Raw genomic sequence first — 21,442 nt, 5'->3', positions numbered from 1 at the left:
ACAGAATACAACCTCGTCTATATTTGTTAGTATACAGGGCCTTAAGCCATCCACCAACAACAAAATACCTTTTATCAGTGGACTTTTAGAGGAGTCTAAGCGATGTTTGCAGCTTTCACAGAGACCCACACAAAAGATCACTTTGACAATGAAACTTGGGTAAGTGGGTACAATGTTTTTAGGTGCAATAGAAAGAACAGGCAACAAGGAGGGGGTTGGCCTGTATGTCAGTCTCCTGTCTGCACAGAGATGCTGAACACCACAAATGATGTGGTTGAAGTTCTAACAATAAAGATCGAGAACCAAAACCTAGTCATCATGGTTGCACATGAGCCACCAGATGCAACCTCCCAACAGTTCAAGGAACTGCTACTGAAAATTGATTATTATCTGGAAAGCCTTCAATCTTCATCCCCCAACATCTTACTGCTTGGTGATTTCAACCAAGGCATACAAAATGGAAGAATGTAGTGAACAGTGTTATATCAGAAACAATCCCTAGAGGTAGAGCAGATGAAAAGTCACATACACGAACGAGCTACTACATCTCTGCAATAAACACACCCTAATTCAGCAGATAATGGAGCCATCAAGACTAGAAAACACACTTGACCTTCACACACAAATAACAAGGACCTGGTAAGAGATGTAACAATATCAAAAAAACTAATTCTGATCACAGTCTAATCGAAGTTCGGACTTGCATGCACAGGGGTCCTGATCAGCAAAATGCATGTATCTGTGAAGGTGTCTTCACTAAATACGACTTCAACAACAAGAACATCAACTGGGACCAGGTAAACCATGTCTATAATGAAACATGTTGGGAAGATGTCTTAAATAACATGGATCCAAACCAGTGCCTTGAAAGGATCAACTTCCTGGCAACTGAAGTATGTTCAAGGCATATTCCCCTAAGAAAGAAGAGGAGCAGGAGTAAACTGGAGAAAGACGTTCCCTCTACAGAAGACGACGAAGAATCATTGAGCTCCTCACGAACGCTAGATTATCTGGTACACAGAGGAAGCGCTGACCAGAGAAGTGGAAAGTATTGAACTTAAGTTAAAGGACTCTTACAGGAGGAGCTTAAAGCGATTAGTGAAAATGAAAGAAATTTGAAATATTTCTTTTCATATGAAAAAAACAAGGCAAATACTACATCTCGTATCGGGCTCTTGCTCACACAAGATGGAACTTAGACAGATGACAACAAGGAAATGAGTGAGATACTGAAATCCCAGTATGACTTTGTTTAGTGAGCCACTTCTGACATTACTCTAACTCTGATAGACTTTGAAAAAGCCATTGACAACATGCCCATGCACTCAGCCCCGGGCCCAGACTCATAGAACTCTGTTCATTAAGAAGAACAAGAAACCCTTTCACGTGCCCTAAGTATACTGTGGAGAAGGAGCTTAGGCATGGGTCACATTCCACAGTCACTGAAAACAACGGATATAGCCCCACTCCACATCATAAACATCTTTGAGTGCTAAGAAGCATGATTGCAAACCACTTAGGTTCCCAAAAACTGCACAATCCAGGACAACGTGGGTTCAGAGCAGTTCGCTCCTGCCTCTCGCAACTACTTGATCACTATGATATGGTCTTGGATGCACTGGAAGACAAACAGAATGCAGATGTAATATATACAAACTTTGCAAAAGCCTTTGACAAGTAGGTTCATGGTGTAATAGCGCACAAGATATGTGCTAAAGGAATAACTGGCAAAGTGGGGAGGTGGATCTTCAACTTTCTAACCAATCGAGCACAGAGTAGTGGTCAACAGAGTTAAATCGGAAGCTGCCATAGTGAAAAGCTCGGTTCCACGAGGCACAGTACTCACCCCCATCCTGTTCCTCATCCTCATATCAGACAGAGATGTAATCCACAGCACCATGTCATCCTTTGTAGATGATACTAGGATCTGCATGAGACTGTCATCTACTGAGGACACGGTTAACCTCCAAGAAGATATAAACCAAGTTTTCCAATGGGCAGCAGAAAACAATATGATGTTCAATGAGGGCAAATTCCAACTACTACGTTGTGGAAAACTGAAGGAGATAATAACTAGAACAGAGTATACTACCTGGGAGTAGTAATGTCTGTGGATCTCACTTTCAAAGATCACAACAGTGCCACGATCAGAACTGCAAAGAAAATGATAGGATGGATAATGAGAACGTTCAACACGAAAGATGCCAAGCCAATGATGATCCTTTTCAAATCACTTGTTCTCTCTAGGCTAGAATACTGCTGTACATTAACATCTCCATTCAAAGCAGGTGACATTGTGGATCTAGAGAGTGTACAGAGAACCTTTTCTACACACAAGTTCCATCAAACACCTCAACTACTGGGAGTGCTTGGAAGCACTTGACTTGCACTCGCTGGAATGCAGGCGAGAGAGATATATCATAATCTACACTTGGAAAATCCTAGAAGGAATGGTCCTAAATCTGCACAAAGAAATCGCTCCCTACGAAAGTAAAAGACTGGGCAGGCGATGCAAAATACCCCCAATGAAAAGTAGGGGCGCCGTTGGTACACTAAGAGAAAACTCCCTAAGTGTCCATGCCCCAAGATTGTTCAACAGCCTCCCACCAAGCATAAGGAGAATTACCAATAGGCTCCTGGCAGCCTTCAAGAGGAGCTGGACAGATACTTAGTCGGTGCTGGATCAGCTGGGCTGTGGTTCGTACATTGGACTGTGTGCAGCCAGCAGTAACAGCATGGTTGAGCAAGCCCTGATCCACCGGGAGGCCTGGTCGTGGATCGGGGCATTGATCCCTCCAGGCAGACACACAAAACGAGTGTCAGCGTTTTTGTGGGTGGGTTGTTGTGGTTGTGCTTTCAGCTACAACCTCCTCAAAACCATGAAATTCATCTTCATGACACTTACATCTGTGTTAGAACTACCACTTGGGAAGAGAGGAGTCCCAGTTCACCAGGAAGTGAGGTACTCCTTACCGCTAGCCCCCCAAGGAAGGTTCCTTGATGTTGGTGAGGGGCTCTTGATTTAGGGAATTGAATCTGTGCTCCAGTTCCCCAAATTAAGCCTGAATGCCTTCCAGATTCCCCCCCCCCCCCAAGGCGCTGTATAATCCTCCGGGTTTAGCGCTTCCCCCTTGATTATAATAATAATCCTTACCACTAGGCATAGTAAACCAGGCATACTGAATTGGCACTCCCACAATGCACTGCAGCCTCCCCGATTTTTTTTTTTTATACTGCACACACTGAGCACACAGACCCATTCTCTCGCATGTAGGTTTGCCAGTGAAAGGGTTAAGCGTGCAAGGGGTGTTGCCCAACGCACTTGTTGGCAGGGTTGTTTCTACCTTCACTTCAGCTTCCTCTGAGTGCAGTTTGGAAAGAAGTACAGAAATTGAGTGACAGGTATTCTCCAGCCTCTTCTCCTGTTCTTAGGGTTGTCGGTATCAGCATTGCAAATCCTAATGAAGTTCGTTGCCACAGCTGTTGCAAATCATCTTGTCTGTATCTCTCAGGGGCTCCATCTCTACCCCTTGTTTCTTTCCTTCAATGAAGTCTGCCAAAGAGTTGCTGCCTTTAGACTTTTCTTCTAGCAGAGATAGGTCTTGTAACATGCCTTTTACACTTCCAGAACTTGTCAAGACTTTCCACTTGCTGATCATTGGCAGCTGGACCTGATAGCATATCAGTGTGCAATGGTATTTACATCCATCAGCCCTCGCAGTCTTCTTATATCTTTTTAATCTGGTTTGGTGGCAAGGGATTCTTCCCCATCCATGGAAAAGTGCCATTGTTCTACCTTTTCCTAAACTGGGTACTTCAGATCATGATGCCTCCCACTATCGACCCATTGCTCTTACTAGAGCAGTTTGCAAATTGATGGAATGTCTTGTAAATTGACATTTAACGTGGTATTCAGAGAGACGGTAAGCTTTCCAATCGTCAGTTTGGCTTTCATAAGGGTCACTCCACTATCGACCCCTTACTCCTTTCAGATTCTTAGGTTCATAATGCCTTTGCTAATAACCACTTGGTTATTGCAGTCATTTTTGATCTTGAAAAAGCACATGACAGTACTTGGAGATATAACATCTTGGCCCAAGCTCATTCCTTGTGCCTCTTGGGCAGTGTGTCACTTTTCCTTAAAAACTTCTTGTCTGAGAGAGATTTCTGTGTCCATGTTGATAATCTGCTTTCCCCTGACTACATCCAAGCTGAAGGTGTCCCTCAGGAATTTGTTCTTAGCACCACTGTTTTTTTTTCTCCTAGCTATTAATGATTTGGCCTCTGTTCTCCCGTCTAATATTTGGTCATCACTTTGTTAATGAATTTGCTATAGCTTGTGCAGGCGGTGACTGCCACCTAGCACAGTGGTCCCTCGTTTTTCGTAATTAATCTGTTCCTGGAAGTGTGACTATTATCGAAATTGACGATTTTCGAATCGATTTTCCCCATAAGAAATAATGTAAATACAATTAATCCGTTCCTGACACCCAGAAGTATTAAAACAAAAAATTTTTTACATGAAATATAGTTGTAGTACATAATACAATGGGACATGATTAATGAAAAATTAACAGCATAACACTTACCTTTATTGGCGATTCTTCTTAGTGTATGGAAGACTGGAGGAGGAGAGAGATTGCATTAGTTACTGTTTGGAAGGGGAATCCCCTTCCATCAGCACCTCAAGTACCAAGTGCTTTTCTGGGGTTACTTCTCTGTTTCTTAATGCCACTAGGACCAGCTTGAGAGAGCTCTGTTTCTGGCGTCTCTTTAAAACTTCCCTAAAATGGGATAAGACTTTGTCACTGTACAAGTTGCCGATGTGGCTTGCAACATCCTTCTCAGGGTGATGTTTCTCCATAAATCTTTACATCCTAGTAACTCTTCTATTTTTGTGTGAATAAAAATTCAAAATGAAAAGCAAGCATAATATAAGAGGGGCCTGGGGACATGAATAATTAACAGAGAAAGTGTTATTTTAGCGCCAGGAATGTCTGCATTGTTTATTCTGGCCCCTATTTTGAAATTGGCCTTTCTTGAATTTTGTGAAATTGGCCAAATTAGTAACGTCTGATCGCTTTTTAGTAGTTGAAATAGGTAAATGGGCAGTTTCTTGTACTCTGTCGATAAAATAAAAGGAGTTGTAGCAAAATAGCTATGAGTTTGGTTGAGTGGAGCAGAAGAATTGGCCCAAAGTGGGCGAAATCACCGATACGTAAATATCACTTGAGATCATTAACTTCGTCAGAGCGTAATTCCATAAATTTTCCATCAAATTTTGTACTTTTGGTTTCATTGCCTTCAGAAAAAGATTATCATTTCATAATTTTTTTTTTTAAATTCTTCGACACTATGAGCCAGTTTACAAGCAGGGGTCTCGACACTCAAAGGGTTAAATTTAAAATTCTGTTCTGTGGCTATTGGACCATGATGAATTTTCTAATTGAGTAAACCCTTTATAAGATATTGGAAAAACCTCTTAACACTACCTCTCAGGTTGTCTTGTTGGGGGTTCTGGAATGTAGCATCCATGTCTCTTTGGAGTCTGCATTCATTTTCCACATCTTAGGAATGTATCTCTAAGATTTCTGAGGAGAAATGTCTTGATGCTAATGAAGACTTTTGTTTCAAGGAATAATAAGTACTTTCCCAGGCACTACATGGCCTGTGCAGCTTAACCCCTTCAGGGTCCAAGGCCCAATTCTGAAGTGGTGCCCCAGTGTCCAAGAATTTAAAAAAAAAAAATTTGTTATTTTTTCTTATGAAATAGTAGAGAATCTTTTTGTGAAGGTAATAAAACAAAAAGTATGAAATTTGATGGAAAATTGACGAAATTATGCTCTCGTGAATTTTGATGTGTCAGCGATATTTATGAATCGGCGATTTTGCCGACTTTGACTCCCATTTTAGGCCAATTACATTATTCCAGTCAACCAAATTCTTAGCTATTTCACTAGTATTACTTCTATTCTATCGATTGAGCACAAGAAATCGTCAAGTCAACTGTTTCAACTTCAAATTAAGGTGATCAGAAATTGTTAATTTGGCCAATTTAACACAAAGTTCAAAATATTCCAATTTCAAAATAGGGTCCAGAATAAACTATGTAGGTATTCCTGGCACTAAACTAACATTTCTTCTGTTCATTAGTTATGTTTTGAGGCTTTAAAAATAAATTCCATTTTGATTTTTTATTCACATAATGAATTTTTATTCACACCAAAAAATAGAAGATTTACTGTTATGCAATACTGTAATAATTGTATAAATATCATCACCATATTTGTGAATGCATATTAGACCCACCAGCTGGCGTGTATTAGATGTGTGAGGTCGTTTGTTTACTCTTGAATATCGGCAAAAATTTAACATTTCTGCTACTTTGAGCTCAGTTTGAAGCCATTTCCAGTGCTAAAACCAATCAAAATCATCTCTATTTTTGTAATATGTCTTCCATTCTATCAAATGAGACCAAGAAATCGCAAATAGAACTATAAAAAACATACGAAAAAACACTGCAAAGTCGCTGTTTTAATCGAAAAATCATGATTTCAGTTTTTTTCTCTCATACACAGCGTGCTGCAGGATCTGTTTTATGTGGTGCACACATACCACATAGATGTATTCTCTCATATCTAGGCCCAAATGTACCACTCACAGTTTATCAGAGTGAGCTGAGCTCATGACGTAGATCTACGGTTTGGACCCTGAACGTAAAGCCGTAGATCTACGGGACGGACTCTCGAAGGGTTAAAGCACATCTTTGAGTATAATAACCTCTCATGGATACCAGGAGATTACTATGCTGTATGTGTAATACACAAATAACCGCCACATAGACTGACACATGCAACGATGTTTTGGTGTGGCTTGGATCATGGTCCAAGTCACACTGAAACATCGTAAATTTCAGTCTCCTGTGTGCTAGTTATTTGTGTATTGTCCGAGTCACAATAATGTTTAATGTATTTTTTCTAGACTTGCTGCACTGTTTAATTGACTAGTTCGGTCGTATATATACATTGTACGTCTTACAAGCCAATGTGTTTGATATATATATACTCAAAAGTTCTAGCGGCTTTAAATCAAGTGGGAGAAAGCTGGTAGGCCCACATGTGAGAGAATGGGTCTGTGTGGTCAGTGTGTGCAGTATAAAAAGAATTCTGCAGCAAGCAGTGCATAATGAGGGGATAAAAAAACTCCGACAGTGTTTTTGGATTAAATCGCCGACTTTAGAGGTGTATTTTTGTAAAGTTTTTATGGTTATACTCTCGTTTTCGTAGTCACATTTGATAGAATGGAAAATTCATTTTAGAAATGGAGGTGATTTTGAAATGGAGCTCAAAGTAGGGGAAATGTTTGATTTTTGCCGATGTTCAAGAGTAGCCATTCTAATATGTAGTCATGAATGGGTTGACATTATTTATGCAATTACAGTGGAAACTCAAAAATCGAACTGCTCCCAACACAACCAATTATGTTAGTGTATTTTTGTAAGTGCTTTTATAAGTGTATTTTTGAGGGTTTGAAATGGACTAATCTAATTTACATTATTCCTGATGGGAATAAATTCATTCGGTAAAGGCACTCGAACAGCCTTCTGGACCAAAGAAAGTTCGATATTTGAGGTTCCACTGTATTACAATATTGCAGTAGTCTGCATAACAGTAAATCTTCTATTTTTTTGTGAATAAAAATTCAAAATAGAAAGCATGAGTAATATCAAAGGGGCCTGGAGACATGATTGATGAACAAAGAAAATGTTTTTTTTATAGCCAGGAATGTCTTGAGTTCATTCTGGACCCTATTTTGAAATTGGCATATTTTTTAATTTTCGTGAAATTGGACAACTTGCTAATTTCTGACCACTTTATTGGGTAGTTGAAGTTGGTAAATGGGCTGTTTCTTGTACTCAGTTGATAGAACAAATGGAGCTCTAAAGAAATAGCTATGAGTTTGGTCGACTGGAACAATGGAATTAGCCGAAAATAGGGCTCAAACTCGGCGAAATCGCCGATTTGTAAATATCCCCGAGGTCGCTAACTTCACAAGAGCGTTATTCCATAAGCTTTCCCTCAAATTTTGTACTTTTGGTGTCATTGCCATCGGGAAAAGATTCTTTATCATTTCATAAGATTTTTTCAAATATTTTGCGACACCAGGAGACGCCTCAGGATTTGGGGTTGTGACAGTCAAAGGATTAATACACAAATAACCCGCACATAAAAGACAGAAGCTTACGACGACGTTTCGGTCCGACTTGGACCATTGACAAAGTCATTGACTTTGTCAATGGTCCAAGTCGGACCGAAACGTCGTCGTAAGCTTCTGTCTTTTATGTGCGGGTTATTTGTGTATCGTTCCAGTCACGGTATTGTGCCTTTTTGTTATTTAAAGGATTAATATTCTGTCTTGTGTTTCTAGGGAAGAAAGGGGGGCAATGATTTTTGTTCATAAGTTACATGTTGTAGTTTCTCATTAATATTGTGTTTTGCAGCATTGATGCCACAGAAGAGAGCGGTTACTTAGGACGGCTAGTGAACCACAGTCGCAATGGTAACCTGGTTACAAAAGCGGTGGAGGTCAGTGGTAAACCACATTTAATTTTATTAGCTAAATGTGATTTGGAGCCAGGAACAGAAATCCTTTATGACTATGGAGATAGATCTAAAGAGGCACTAGAGCATCATCCATGGTTGGCCTCGTGATTTATAGCTTTAGAGTTTTAGAAGTGTTTATATAGTTTACATTGATTTATTTTGAGGTTCATTGGGGTATATATAGTGTTGTGACCAGCTGTGGATAGTTATACCTCAGGTTGCCAGTATTATGTCTTAAGGCTTTGTAAAAGAATAAGAATAACTGGTAAAAATGTAATAAGGGTGGCTAATAGTTAAAAGTTGAGGATGTCGAAGGTATGACTCGAAAGAAATTTGAAAAACAAATACAGATGCAGTGCAAACTTTCATTGGAACAACATTTTGCTCTGTGTAGAGCTTTATTAAATCATTGTGTTGACAAAGCTCTACACAGAGCAGAAGTTTTGCTGCTCTCCACCTGTCTTGCCTTCAGTACTGTTGTTAATACTCCTTAATGTTGAAAATAAAGTTTGTCATGATTTCATTTTGTTCAAAATTTATTTTCATTATAATTATTTTTGTCTTAGGTATAGCTGCTCCTGTTTTAGAAGAGAGATTGGTCTACCCCATTGACCCTCTTAATCTGTGATGCATTATTGTCATCTGTTTACTACTGCCAGTCACTGATCTTCTTTAAATGTACATGACACAAATAATGTATAATAGGTCCACTGCCTGTGGATTTGACAACCCAGAAAACTTAATATATTGTAGTAATTTAGGTGTAGAATGTATTTTGAATTTCTACAGTCTATAAAAAGTCTTGTAATAAAAATTTATTGTTAAGATATTACAATTTTTAACTGCTGCTCAGTCCGGAAGAAACACTTCACTAGCTCGCAGGTATAAGATAGAAAGCTTGTCCTTGTGAAATTTAATAGGTTTTACTCTTGATGGTAGTGCTGACATCAGCACGCACTTAAAACTGGGCTCTTACTTTTATCAAGAATATCATGACTAGATAAAGCACTTATACTTCAGGAGTTTGTATATTGCTGTCACTTTTAAACTCTTGTACTTACTTTTGCTGGGATTCAGCTTAAAGCTGAATTTTGGGAAGTACAAGTTGATGTTGGTTCTGGAACGTATCATTCAGAACTTTGTATAACACCCCAAGAAAAAAAAGGATATAATTTTGTGTGTTTAATATACAGTGGACCCTCGAATTTAGTAGTGCCTTTTCTGTACACAAAACTATTTTTATTTATAAAATGTATTGTTTGTTAATATTTTTGGGTGTCTGGAATGGGTTAATTGGATTTAATTATTTCCTATGGGAAATATTAACAAAACATACATTTTATAGATAATAAAAAAAGTTTTGCATACAGAAAAGGCACTACTAAATTCGAGGGTCCACTGTATATGTATTCTGTATGTACACTCTAGATATACAATTTTTTAGCACGATGGCCGTCTCCCACCGAGGCAGGGTGACCTAAAAAAAGAAACTTTCACCATCGTTCACTCATAATCACTGTCTTTGCAAAGGCACTCAAATACTATTGTTTAGATGTCACTCCCTACTGCCAGTATCCCAAACCCCTCCTTTATTCCTTTGACTGTTTTGGTAAGCCCACATGTGAGAGAATGGGTCTGTGTGGTCAGTGTTCACCATATAAAAAAAATCCTGCAGCGTGCAGTGCATAATGAGAAAAAACAACTGACCGTTTTTTTTTTTTTTTTAATTAAAATGCCGAATTTGTGGTCTATTTTCATATAGCATTTGTGGTTGTATTCTCGTTTTCTTGGTCTCATTTGATAGAATGGAAAACATATTATAGAAATAGAGGTGATTTTGATTAATTTTACTATAAAAAGAACTTGGAAATAGAGCTCAAAGTAGGGGAAATGTTTGATTTTTGCCTATGTTCAAAAGTAAACAAATGATGTCATTGTCCAATAAATGTCCAACTAGCCATTCTAATATGCAGTCATGAATGGGTTGACATTATTTGTATAATTATTACAGTATTGCAGTAGTCAGCATAACAGTAAATCTTCTATTTTTTGTTTGAATAAAAATTCAAAATAGAAAGCAAGAGTAATATCAGAGGGTCCTGGAGACATGACTGATGAACAAAGAAAATGTTATTTTAGAGCCAGGAATGTGTATATTGTTCATTCTGGACCTTATTTTGAAATTGTCATATTTTTTAATTTTCGTGAAATTGGCTAAAATTGCAAATTTCTGACCACGTTATTAGGTAGTTGAAATCGATAAATGGGCAGTTTCTTGTACTCAATCAATAGAAAAAATGTAGTTCTAAAGAAATAGCTGTGAGTTTGGTCGACTGGAACAATGGAATTAGCCGAAAATAGGGCTCAAAGTGGGCGAAATCGCCGATTTGTAAATATCACCGAGGTCACTAACTTTGCAAGAGCATAATTTCGTCAGTTTTCCATCAATTTTTTTTTGTGTGTGTCATTACAATAGGGAAAAGATTCTCTATCGTTTCATAAGTGTTTTTTATTTTTTTTGAGACCCCTCAGGATTGGGGGTTGCAACAATCAAGGGGTTAAAATGCAGACATTGTACTTCCCACCTCCAGGATTCAAGTCCAGCTGACCAATTTCCTTGAATATCTTCACAAAATATTAACCTGCTCATCAAGTCTGAAAAAACATTTATCCCCACTCCTGTCTAACATGCTTACACACGTGTCTGAGGGGCTGTGACACACAGCAGGCAGGCATCTGTGTTTGGAGTGGAGATGAATGGTGTTTTGGAGACGATGAGCTGTTGGAGTGTTAGCAGGGTTATATTTTGTGAAGGGATTCATTGAAACCAGTTAGCTGGACTTGAATCCTGGAGGTGGGAAGTACAATACCTACTCTTCAAAGGAGGTTTAGGATATTTGCTGTTTAGGGTGACATCTGAACTGTCGTATCTGAGTGCCTTTGCAAAGACAGTGATTGTGTGAATGATAGCGAAAGTGTTTCTATTTTGGTTCACCCTACCTCGGTGGGAGATGGCCAGGGTGTTAAAATATATATATAATACACACACACACACACACACACACACACTACGGTAAACTGTATATTAAATGCTTGAAAATGGAGTGAGTGAACTGTCTTATTTATTGACTACTTCTGTTGTTCATCTAGTACTATGCAGTACTTGTTGTATGTATGGTATTTTTCATGTACATCAGTGTACTGTACATCTTGTGTAGTACACTGTTGAACTATACATCTTGGGTGTAATGCATCATTGTACTGATGGTGTGCAGTACATCATTGTACTGTTGGTGTGCAGTACATCAGTGTACTGTTGGTGTGCAGTGCATCAGTGTACTATTGGTATGCAGTGCATCAGTGTACTATTGGTATGCAGTGCATCAGTTGTGTAAGAATGGTATATAATACCGACAAGATGAAATTAAGACACATGTGCAACATCTGGGTATCTTTATTGTAGACGTTTCGCCATCCAGTGGCTTTATCAATACAAATTCTAGGACATAACTTGAAGACAGTAGAACTATGTACAGAAGATGAGGTAATCAGTCCCTCAACCTAGGAGTAGGTGCGAAGAGCACCATAGTCATGGAGATTCTGAAGTAGAAGAAAGGAGCCTGGCGCTTATATAGTAACGTCAGGTGTAGCAGATGAGGGCATAGTCACTGGTAGGCGGGATTCCCCAGTGGAAGTAGGTCTTTCCCAAAGAGATGGGTTAGTTGTAGTTGTCGTAGCCGTGAAGGTTATGTACGTGTCCTCAGAATCAAGATTCCATGATGCTGCAGTGTCTGACAAGTTGTGTCCTAAAATTTGTATTGATAAAGCCACTGGATGGCGAAACGTCTACAATAAAGATACCCAGATGTTGCACATGTGTCTTAATTTCATCACAGTGCATCAGTGTACTGTTGGTGTGCAGTGCGTCAGTGTACTGTTGGCGTGCAGTGCATCAGTGTACTGTTGGCGTGCAGTGCATCAGTGTACTGTTGGTATGCAGTGCATCAGTGTACTATTGGTATGCAGTGCATCAGTGTACTGTTGGTGTGCAGTGCATCAGTGTACTGTTGGTGTGCAGTGCATCAGTGTACTGTTGGTGTACCATGCATGAGTGTACTGTTGGTGTGCAGTTCATCAGTGTACTGTTGGTGTGCAGTGCATCATATGATATTGGGATATTGGCAGTTTGGAGGGATATGTTGTGTATCTTTATATGTTTATGCTTCTAGACTGTTGTATTCTGAGCACCTCTGCAAAAACAGTGATAATGTGCGAGTGTGGTGAAAGTGTTGAATGATGATGAAAGTATTTTCTTTTTGGGGATTTTCTTTCTTTTTTGGGTCACCCTGCCTCGGTGGGAGACGGCCGACTTGTTGAAAAAAAAAAAAAAAAAAAATTCATACTGACTTGAAAGAGTTGAGTGTCAGTTTTGATCTCATGTTTATATAGGTTGATGGGGCCTTCCTCAGCATATCTTTCATTGGATATGTGATACCTGTCTCAAATATTGCTTAACCAAATGGAGTTTGTGTGAGAAAATATTTTTATTTTATTTTTTCTAAGTTATTTTTTCTGCTAATCGTAAATTTGATTGAATTGATTGAGAAGGTTCGTTTGGATCTTAAATTTAAATTTAGCCATTCCCCTTGAGTCCTAGTGATGTTTTTCTCTTGTTTAATTCATTATGGTGTGAAGATATAAAATGATTGAACTTAAATTGTTGTTCTTCAGGTACATATTGAAGTTCCTATTATCATTTCAATATGAATGACAAAAAGAGAATGATGCCACCTTGTTAATAGCTGTCATTGTTGCTTTGGAATAACAAAGTTGACAGAATTCAAGATACAAGGCTGAAACAACTAGTACTGTAATTGTAAGTTTTCTTCAGAGGGACCCATTTTCCTAGTGCTTAGTTACATTATTTTATGATATATTTGATGTAAATATTGAAGATGCATAATTGCAGTAAATTGATTATAGTATTTTCATGATTATCAATTATGAAGGTGCCACAACTTTTCAGATAATCAAAATATCAGGTAAGCTCATCGTAATTTTTTATTTTTTATTGTAGCTAATTCAGTAGAGGTGGTGAGTGTGAGCACAGTATTTTCATACTACACACAAGTGTTATACAAGAGCTGCTGTACAAAACAATAATCTTAACAATCCCATTTAGAAAATTTCATAAAAGGGTAAACCAGAGAATACAGGTGTTTAGTTGACAATTCCTTTAGTTTCTGGCTATATTTATTTTTTATCATACAACAGTTGTGTGCAGTGGCTTACATTTATCATTTATTTAATGTATACTTGAGAAGAGTGTAGTTGATGGACCACAGCTGTTCTCATAATCTAGCAAATACTGTACTTGTTAATTTTATCCTTAAAGTTTTCAAATATTTTGTACCGACCTGGTGAGAAATGCTTTTAAAATGTGCTATTTACATCATACGTCCCTGTGAAGAAAACTTAAAGGTGTTCATTGTTGTGGATATGCTTGTATGCTTAATTAAAACCTGCCTGTGTATCTAACTGACCTGGATGAAGTGAAGAGCACTAATGCTAAATTCTAAATTGTTTGTTATGAAATCAAAGCTGAATATATAAAATAAACATTTTCATTCTAGAAAGATAGCATTTTAATGCTGATATATCAATGTGTAATTAACACAGGCAAATGGGAGAGCAAAACCTACATGGAGATTAAACCAGAGGATGGTTGTCTTTGTTTTGACTAACAATTGAGGTCCTCTTTATTAGGTGCAGTAAACCCTCCATATAAGTGATTTTTGGAATGGGAAAAATTTACTAGTAAATTGTACCTGTAACTTCTTTATTTTCAATGTTTATTACAGTATCTAAATTTGTGTGTACAGTATTATACTAGGTATAGTACTACAGTACTTTTATTGCTAATATTTAACTTTCTGAAGTCAGGATGTATACATTCATTATTAGCATTGTAATCTCTGTATGAGAGAAGTTTGGAGGAGTTGGCAAGGTTGTTAGCATCTGCATTAAGCAGAAAACACTTATGTTGACTGCTGATGTGGCTGCAGACCAGTAACTTGGGCCTGATTAACATTGCTTTATATTTATTTTTCTTAGATAATAAAAATTGCCAAATAATTTTAGGAAATTTCCCATTGGAAGTTTGCCTTTCTGGTCATTTAGGAGAGTACATAAGGAACCCAGTAATTTTAATATATAATAGGGCCTCAATTTAAAATGTTAATGCAATGCAGAAAATTGCGAGTGCTGGGAATTGAGAACCTATTTTTCCATAGCCCCCCATTTTATAACTAGATGTATTCCTTAGCCATAATCTATATCTAATTTGTTTTATTTTTTAACTAAGAATATTTATCAAATATTTTATAATTAGCATTGCTCCATTTACTTAAAAAATAGTATTATATTGATCATTGTATACATGTTAAACAGAGTAGAGCTACACAATAGTATACAATACAGTACTGATGTGTAGGAGTGGGTAGCAGCTGAGGTTATATAGTGTGGGAAGGTAGGGGTGAGTATGATTGTGTCAGGGAGTGTGTGGTATGAGTTCCAGCTCTCATTTGCCTTTCCCACTTAACTTCTCTTAAAAAAAAAGTCATCCATAGCATGAATTTACACAATGTATGAATATTTGGTAAAACATAAGATTGAAAACATACATTGAAATAAAGAAAATCACAAATACTGAATCTATTTAACTTGACCAATATTTACCAAACAAATGTGAGCTTTCTGTGCATTTAAGTTTCATACACAAAGTATTAATGCATTTGGAAAAAACTTCAGTGATTGAAAATAATTTGATTAAATATTTATAATATTGTAAATACCAAGTAGTGTGCGTGAGCTTGTTAGATAGGAGTGAATGGAGATGAATGGTTTTTGGGACCTGACAAGTTGTTGGAGTGTGAGGAAGGTAATATTTTATAGGGGTTCAGGGAAACTGGTAAGCCGGACATGAGTCCTGGAAGTGATAAATACAATGCCTGCACTTTAAAGGAGGGGTTTATTATATTGGCAGTTTGGAGGGACGTCTAAACTGTCGTACCTGAGCGCCTCTGCAAAGACATTGATTATGTATGAGTGATGGTGAAAGTGTTGAATGATGATGAAAGTTTTTTCTTTCTCTGGGTTTTTCTTTCTTTTTGGGTCACCCTGCCTCGGTGGGAAACAGCCAACGTGTTAAAAAAAAATACTAATTGGTTCCAAAGCGTAGAACATTGTAAGTTGGGGCCCTACTGTATCCTCGTATGAAAGCCTGTTTTTTTTTTTTACCCCGTGAATTACATAATGCACTAAAGTCAACCTGTGCTAGTGTTGGGGAACACCTTGTGATCTACATTGATAAAAGCATTGCACTCAAGGCTGGTTATTTGAACCTAATTGTTCTTGTGTAGATAACATCCCCCTTCTTAATTTGGGTTAGAGCAATTTAAAATAATTTAATCTAGCCAAAAAAAAGAAATTCATTCATTACCTGACCAGGGAGGATGTTATCTTCATTTAAAGCAGCCAAGTAAACATGATGGCACTTTTAAATCACTTAATATAGAAAACAATGTCCTCAGTTCCCCAGTGTGACGTTTTTACACATTGTTGTAAGAAGAAGCTTTTGTCTGAGGCTGGGTTAATAATTATACTTTATATCAGCTGAGGCAGTTTACCAAGAATATACTGCAAATTAGAAGTGCTCATAAATATGGAGGGAGATGTGCAGCTTACAAAAGGTTTCACTACGTAAAAGTGCACTATAATATATATAATGTATTGGACAGAAATAATATAGAATACAGAATTTTAATTTTTGTAAAAAAAAAAAAAATATTGAAATTATAAAATTCTTCTGTGCTGTGCTTCTCTTTTAATTAGTACAAATATATAAAAAAAAAAAATTTTAAATAATTATCAGAAATATAATTTATGTAAGTAATATTGTAGACATTTATGTAAGAATCTCAAATAGAAGTCACTAAATATTTCTATTACTTATTTATTATTCATTATTGTATAAATTATAGCCAAGAGAATGCTACCGCAATAGTTGTTCCGTTGAAATGTTGAACCATATAGAGTCAGAGAACAGTGCTGGACTCCAGCATCTACACCAATACAATGGAATTACTTATATTATGAATACCTGTACATGATTTATTTTCTTCCTGTATTTGTATTTAAAGGAATTATTGCACTTGTTTTGATAAAAATGTCATCCAACACTACCCTTATCTAGGTTTAATGTACTTGTTAACTAAAATACTGTATATACAGTACGTATATCAGACTGGTCTTTAAAATTTCTTGATTTATCTTCAGCATCATGTGTGATATACCCATTCATACAGTTGAACAAAACATTTTCTAGCAGAGTATAGTATTCTCTTGCTATTGCATTGATTTGTTAATCTAGTGACAAACTGTTACTGTGAGTAGTATTTAAAGAAAATTACAGGATTAAAGACAAAAGCTTAATTTTATTTTTTAACACTGTTCGTCTCCCACAAAGGTAGGGTGAATGGTAAAACGAAAAACTTTCGCCATCACTGTCACTGTCTTACCAGAGGTATGCCGACACTACATCTCAGATGCCCCTCCAAACTACAGTATCCCCACCCATTCTTTAGAGTGCAGCCTCTTCAAGGGGGGCTCCTTGGCATGGTGAAGAGGCTCTTGGTCTGAGGAATTAGACCTTTTGGTCTCTTTCCTCACATCAAACCTAATTACCCCCCAATCCCCCCTTCCCTATCCCATCCTCCCTTTTTTCCTTTCCTCCTCCTCCTCTCTATCCCTCCCCTATTCCCTTCCTCTTTTCAGCCTTTGGGATTCTTCCTATAGGCAATCTAGTTCCTAGGTAGGGGGGAAGGGTACCGGGGTCCATCCCATTCCATTGAGGTCCTTGGCAGTGGTGTAGTTTTCCACGGAATCTGGATCACCTGGGGATGTCCCGATCCCTCTCCAGTCTCCCAGGGTATGGGTTTGGGTGTCTTTCGGGTGACAGGTGTATCTCTGGAGGCTGCCTGTTGGATTACAAGGGGTGGTGGCCAAAGGAGGTATGCCTTGTGGTGGGTGTCCAGCCGCCCTCTCTTTTGTCCACTGAGGTGGCTCGGTGGATATGAGGTTGCTATCCTGGATTGCTGGTTTACTGGCATGAAGGGTAGGGTATGGCACAGGTTCCATGCTGCACCTGCAGTGCTTGTGGTGCTGAGGTCCTCTTGGGCATGGAGGGGGATTTACGACCCTCTTTTGCGTCCTAGGAGCTATTCCTCCATCTCTCCCCCCCTCCTTTTTTTTTTTTTTTTTTTTTTTTTTTTTTTTTTTTTTTTTTTTTTTAACAAGCAGATAGAAGTGATCTAACCATGGAGTCCCCAGTCCATGAACCTTCTCCCCCTGGGTCCGTTCTTGATACCACACCCTGTTCCGACCCTGCCTCGTTTTTTGACCACTCTTCGGACACTTCAAATGCCCCTGTACCTCTTGCTGGTGCAATTTCATCACCCACTTCAGGTACCAGGGTTTTGACTGACTCCTTCGATACATCTGACCTCCGCTCTTCTTTGACTATGCTTCTGGCCTCTCCCTCTACAATGCAGCAATTTTTGAATCGCCAGCCCGTCTCACATCGGACAAACTTAGGTCCCACTCCTAAACACTCAGGACAGTTGCCTGGTGATACTACTTCACTTCCTTCTCGTTCTGCTCAGAAAAGACTGATATGTCATGCACTCCTTTTCCATGCTCAGTTTCAAAATGCACAGTGGACAAAACTCTTTACTTTACGACTGACTTCCTCTACTGCCTATCTTTTCGACCATAATATTGGCAATGCGCTCCTACACCATGTTAGTAGAGATATATCCTTTCACGCTCTCAAGAGCGGTACACGCATCATCACTGTCCAGAATGGTAACCAAGCTCACGCCCTTTCTCTTTCAAATATCGATGCTATTCCTGTCACTATCGAAAAATGTCATTCCCTCAATTCTTGTAGTGGCACTGTCATTCTGCCCCATACCATTGTCCAACAGAATTTCCAGACATATGGCAATGATATTCTAGAACAGCTGGAACTCCAAGACCTCCCAATCAAAGTAGACACCTATGTCCTTCCTGCCCTCGGGCAGAGACGATACCCTTACAAAGTAGCTTAATTAACTTTCGACTGCCGTGAACTCCCATCCTCTGTTTATATAGCAGGATATTGTTTACAAGTTCAAAAGATGATCAGTACACTGCAACAGTGTAGAAATTGCTGGTGTTGTGGTCATCCAGCGAAATATTGCAGGTCTATAGCCGAATGCCCAGTCTGTGCTGCCGATGACCATTCCAGTACACGTCTTTTAGTGTACCTCCCTCTTGCCTTAATTGTCATGAGGCTCGCCCATCTTACTCTTGCCGTTGCCAAGTTTACTTAAATGAGTGAGAAATCCGTTGCCTCAAAGAGGCAGGTTTGCCCTATGCTATGGCAGTTTGTCATCTAAGCCTCCAAGGGAGACTACCCCGTACTTCTTATTCTCGTATTTCTGAACATCCCCCCACCTCTGGGGCCCCATCTTCTGCAGCCTTCTCTTTGGTTACCCCTTCCATAGCCACTCATATCTCTAATTCTTTTGCTGTCCTGGACTCAGAAGCCCCTACCTCAACACCTCAGTCTGTTCTCACTTCTTCATGTTCTCCCTCACAGTTTCAGTATCAACAAGACCTCGTACAACACCTCTTCCCAATGGCCTCTCTACTTCTCAGAAGTCCAAAAAATCCCCATTGCTCAAATCTTTTAACCCCTCCTTCCCTTCCCTTCTACCTCCACATTTTACCTTTCCAGTCTCTGTACATGGTTCTTCACCTCTCACTGGCTCTGTTAAAGGTGTGGAGGTTCACCCTCCTCCTCGTACTATACCTTTCTCCCCTGCCCCCTCCCAAGTTTCTTCCTCTTCTGCCCCCTCCCAGGTTTCTTCCTCTTCTGTCCCCTCCCACACTTCTCCAGTTCCCTCTGCCCTTCCGTCACCCCCTCCCCCCTAGTTTGGTACAGTCCATTGCTGTCCCAATCTTTACTCACCCTCCCCCATCCATCTCCAATATTGTCTTCCATACAATGTCTTTGTCTTCCGAAATACTTGAAGCTATCTCAGAATATATTGAAGAGATTAGACCATCAATGGACACTGATCTACCTCCTGTTCCTCCTTTTCCCACTCCTCCATCTGCATGACTCCTATCTTCGCAGCGTCCCATTCCTTCATTGCTTGAACGTTTTCCGCTGCCGCCACATGTGGACTATTCTAACCCCTCTAGTCCATAGATACCTTTACCTGCGACTCCCATGGCATTCAGTTAGAGGCTTTTCTCGCTTCTCGCCCCCCCCTCTCCCCCCATGTTTTAAATACGGGTACTCCCACCCATTTTGATCCTCGTACTCATACTCTCTCTTGCATTGATCTCTCAGTCTGCTTTTCCTCCACTGCACTAGACTTCACCTGGTCTGTCCTCCCGGACTTACATGACAGCGATCATTCTTACTTATCCTTCATATTCACCACCTCTTCGTAGCCCAACCTGGCAATTTAATCGAGCAAATTGGAACCTTTACTCGCAGCTGACTGCTTTTAGTGAGGTTTCTTCTTTGTCCTCCATTGATGAGCTTTTACACCTCTTCTCGACCTCAGTTTTAACCGCAGCTTCATACTGTACCCCAAACCTTGGGCAGGCATTCTCAAAAGTACATGCAATGGTGGTCTCTGCTTGAGCTCTGGTAGTACGTTTGAAACGCACTGCGTGGGGCAGGTACCGGTTCAATAGAACCACAGAGATTTCTTGATTTTAAGCAGAAGAGTGGTCGCTTACCGTGTCATCCGTAACGCTAAACGCACTTGCTAGCGAGATTGTTTCCACCATCACCTCTTATAATGTGCCTTTTACACTTCTGGAACTGGAGGCAACACTCTCAGCTTGCCGTTCATTGGCAGCTGAGCCTGACGGCAATCATATTCGGATGTTAACATTTACATCAGTCAGCCCTTGCAGTCTTATGACTTTAATCTTATTTGGACACAAGGAGTTCTTCCCCAGCTGTGGAAATCTGCCACTGTTCTCCCTTTCTGCAAACCGTGTACTATGGGATATGGTGCCTCCCACTATCGTCCCATTGCTTTTACCAGTGCAGTTTGCAAGTTGATGGAACGTCTGGTAAATCAATGTTTAATGTCGTATTTAGAGACACAAAACAGTCTCTCCACTAGTCAATATGGCTTTCGTAAGGGCCGTTCTACCATTGACCCCTTACTACGCTTGGATACATATGGTCGTAATGCCTTTGTGAATAACCGCTCAGTTATTGCCCTATTTTTTGACCTTGAGAAGGCGTAGGACACAACTTGGAGGTATAATATTTTGGCCCAAACCCACTCCTTAGGCCTCCGAGGCAATCTACCATAAGAACTTCTTAACTGACAGACATTTCTGTGTTCGGGTTAATAATATGCTCTCCCTGGACTTTGTCCAAGCTGAAGGTGTCCCCCAGGGATGTGTTCTGAGCACAACACTTTCTCCTTGCTATAAATGATTTGGCCTCACTTCTTCCATCCAATATTTGGTCATCACACTATGTTGATGACTTCATTATAGCTTGTGCAGGCGCTGACTGTCACCTCATTGAAGTTTTTCTCCAGCATGCGGTTAACCATGTTTCCAATTGGGCCACCACACATGGGTTTAAATTTTCCAGTACTAAAACTCGCCAAATTACTTTCACCAGACGTTCTGTCATCTCTGATCATCCATTGTACCTCTATGGCTCACATGTCCCAGAACATGATACGGTAAGG

General features: G+C 39.3%; 1 protein-coding gene across 1 annotated transcript in view; it reads left to right on the top strand.

The window, feature by feature from the left end:
- Set8 (SET domain containing 8) overlaps positions 1 to 16,068 on the top strand; it is a 38,213-nt gene extending 22,145 nt beyond the window's left edge. The window contains exons 2-3 of the mRNA XM_070103757.1: positions 8,501 to 8,585; positions 9,170 to 16,068. Of these exons, the coding sequence (XP_069959858.1) occupies positions 8,501 to 8,585; positions 9,170 to 9,175 (91 nt within the window). The 3' untranslated portion in view covers positions 9,176 to 16,068. The remainder of the gene's footprint in view (positions 1 to 8,500; positions 8,586 to 9,169) is intronic.
- The last annotated feature ends 5,374 nt before the right edge of the window (positions 16,069 to 21,442 follow it).

This window comes from Cherax quadricarinatus, chromosome 87, assembly GCF_038502225.1.
Source record: "Cherax quadricarinatus isolate ZL_2023a chromosome 87, ASM3850222v1, whole genome shotgun sequence".
In the NCBI taxonomy this organism is placed as follows: Eukaryota; Metazoa; Arthropoda; class Malacostraca; order Decapoda; family Parastacidae; genus Cherax; species Cherax quadricarinatus.
Note: the sequence above shows the minus strand (reverse complement) of the source record. Positions and strands in the feature narration are given on the sequence as shown.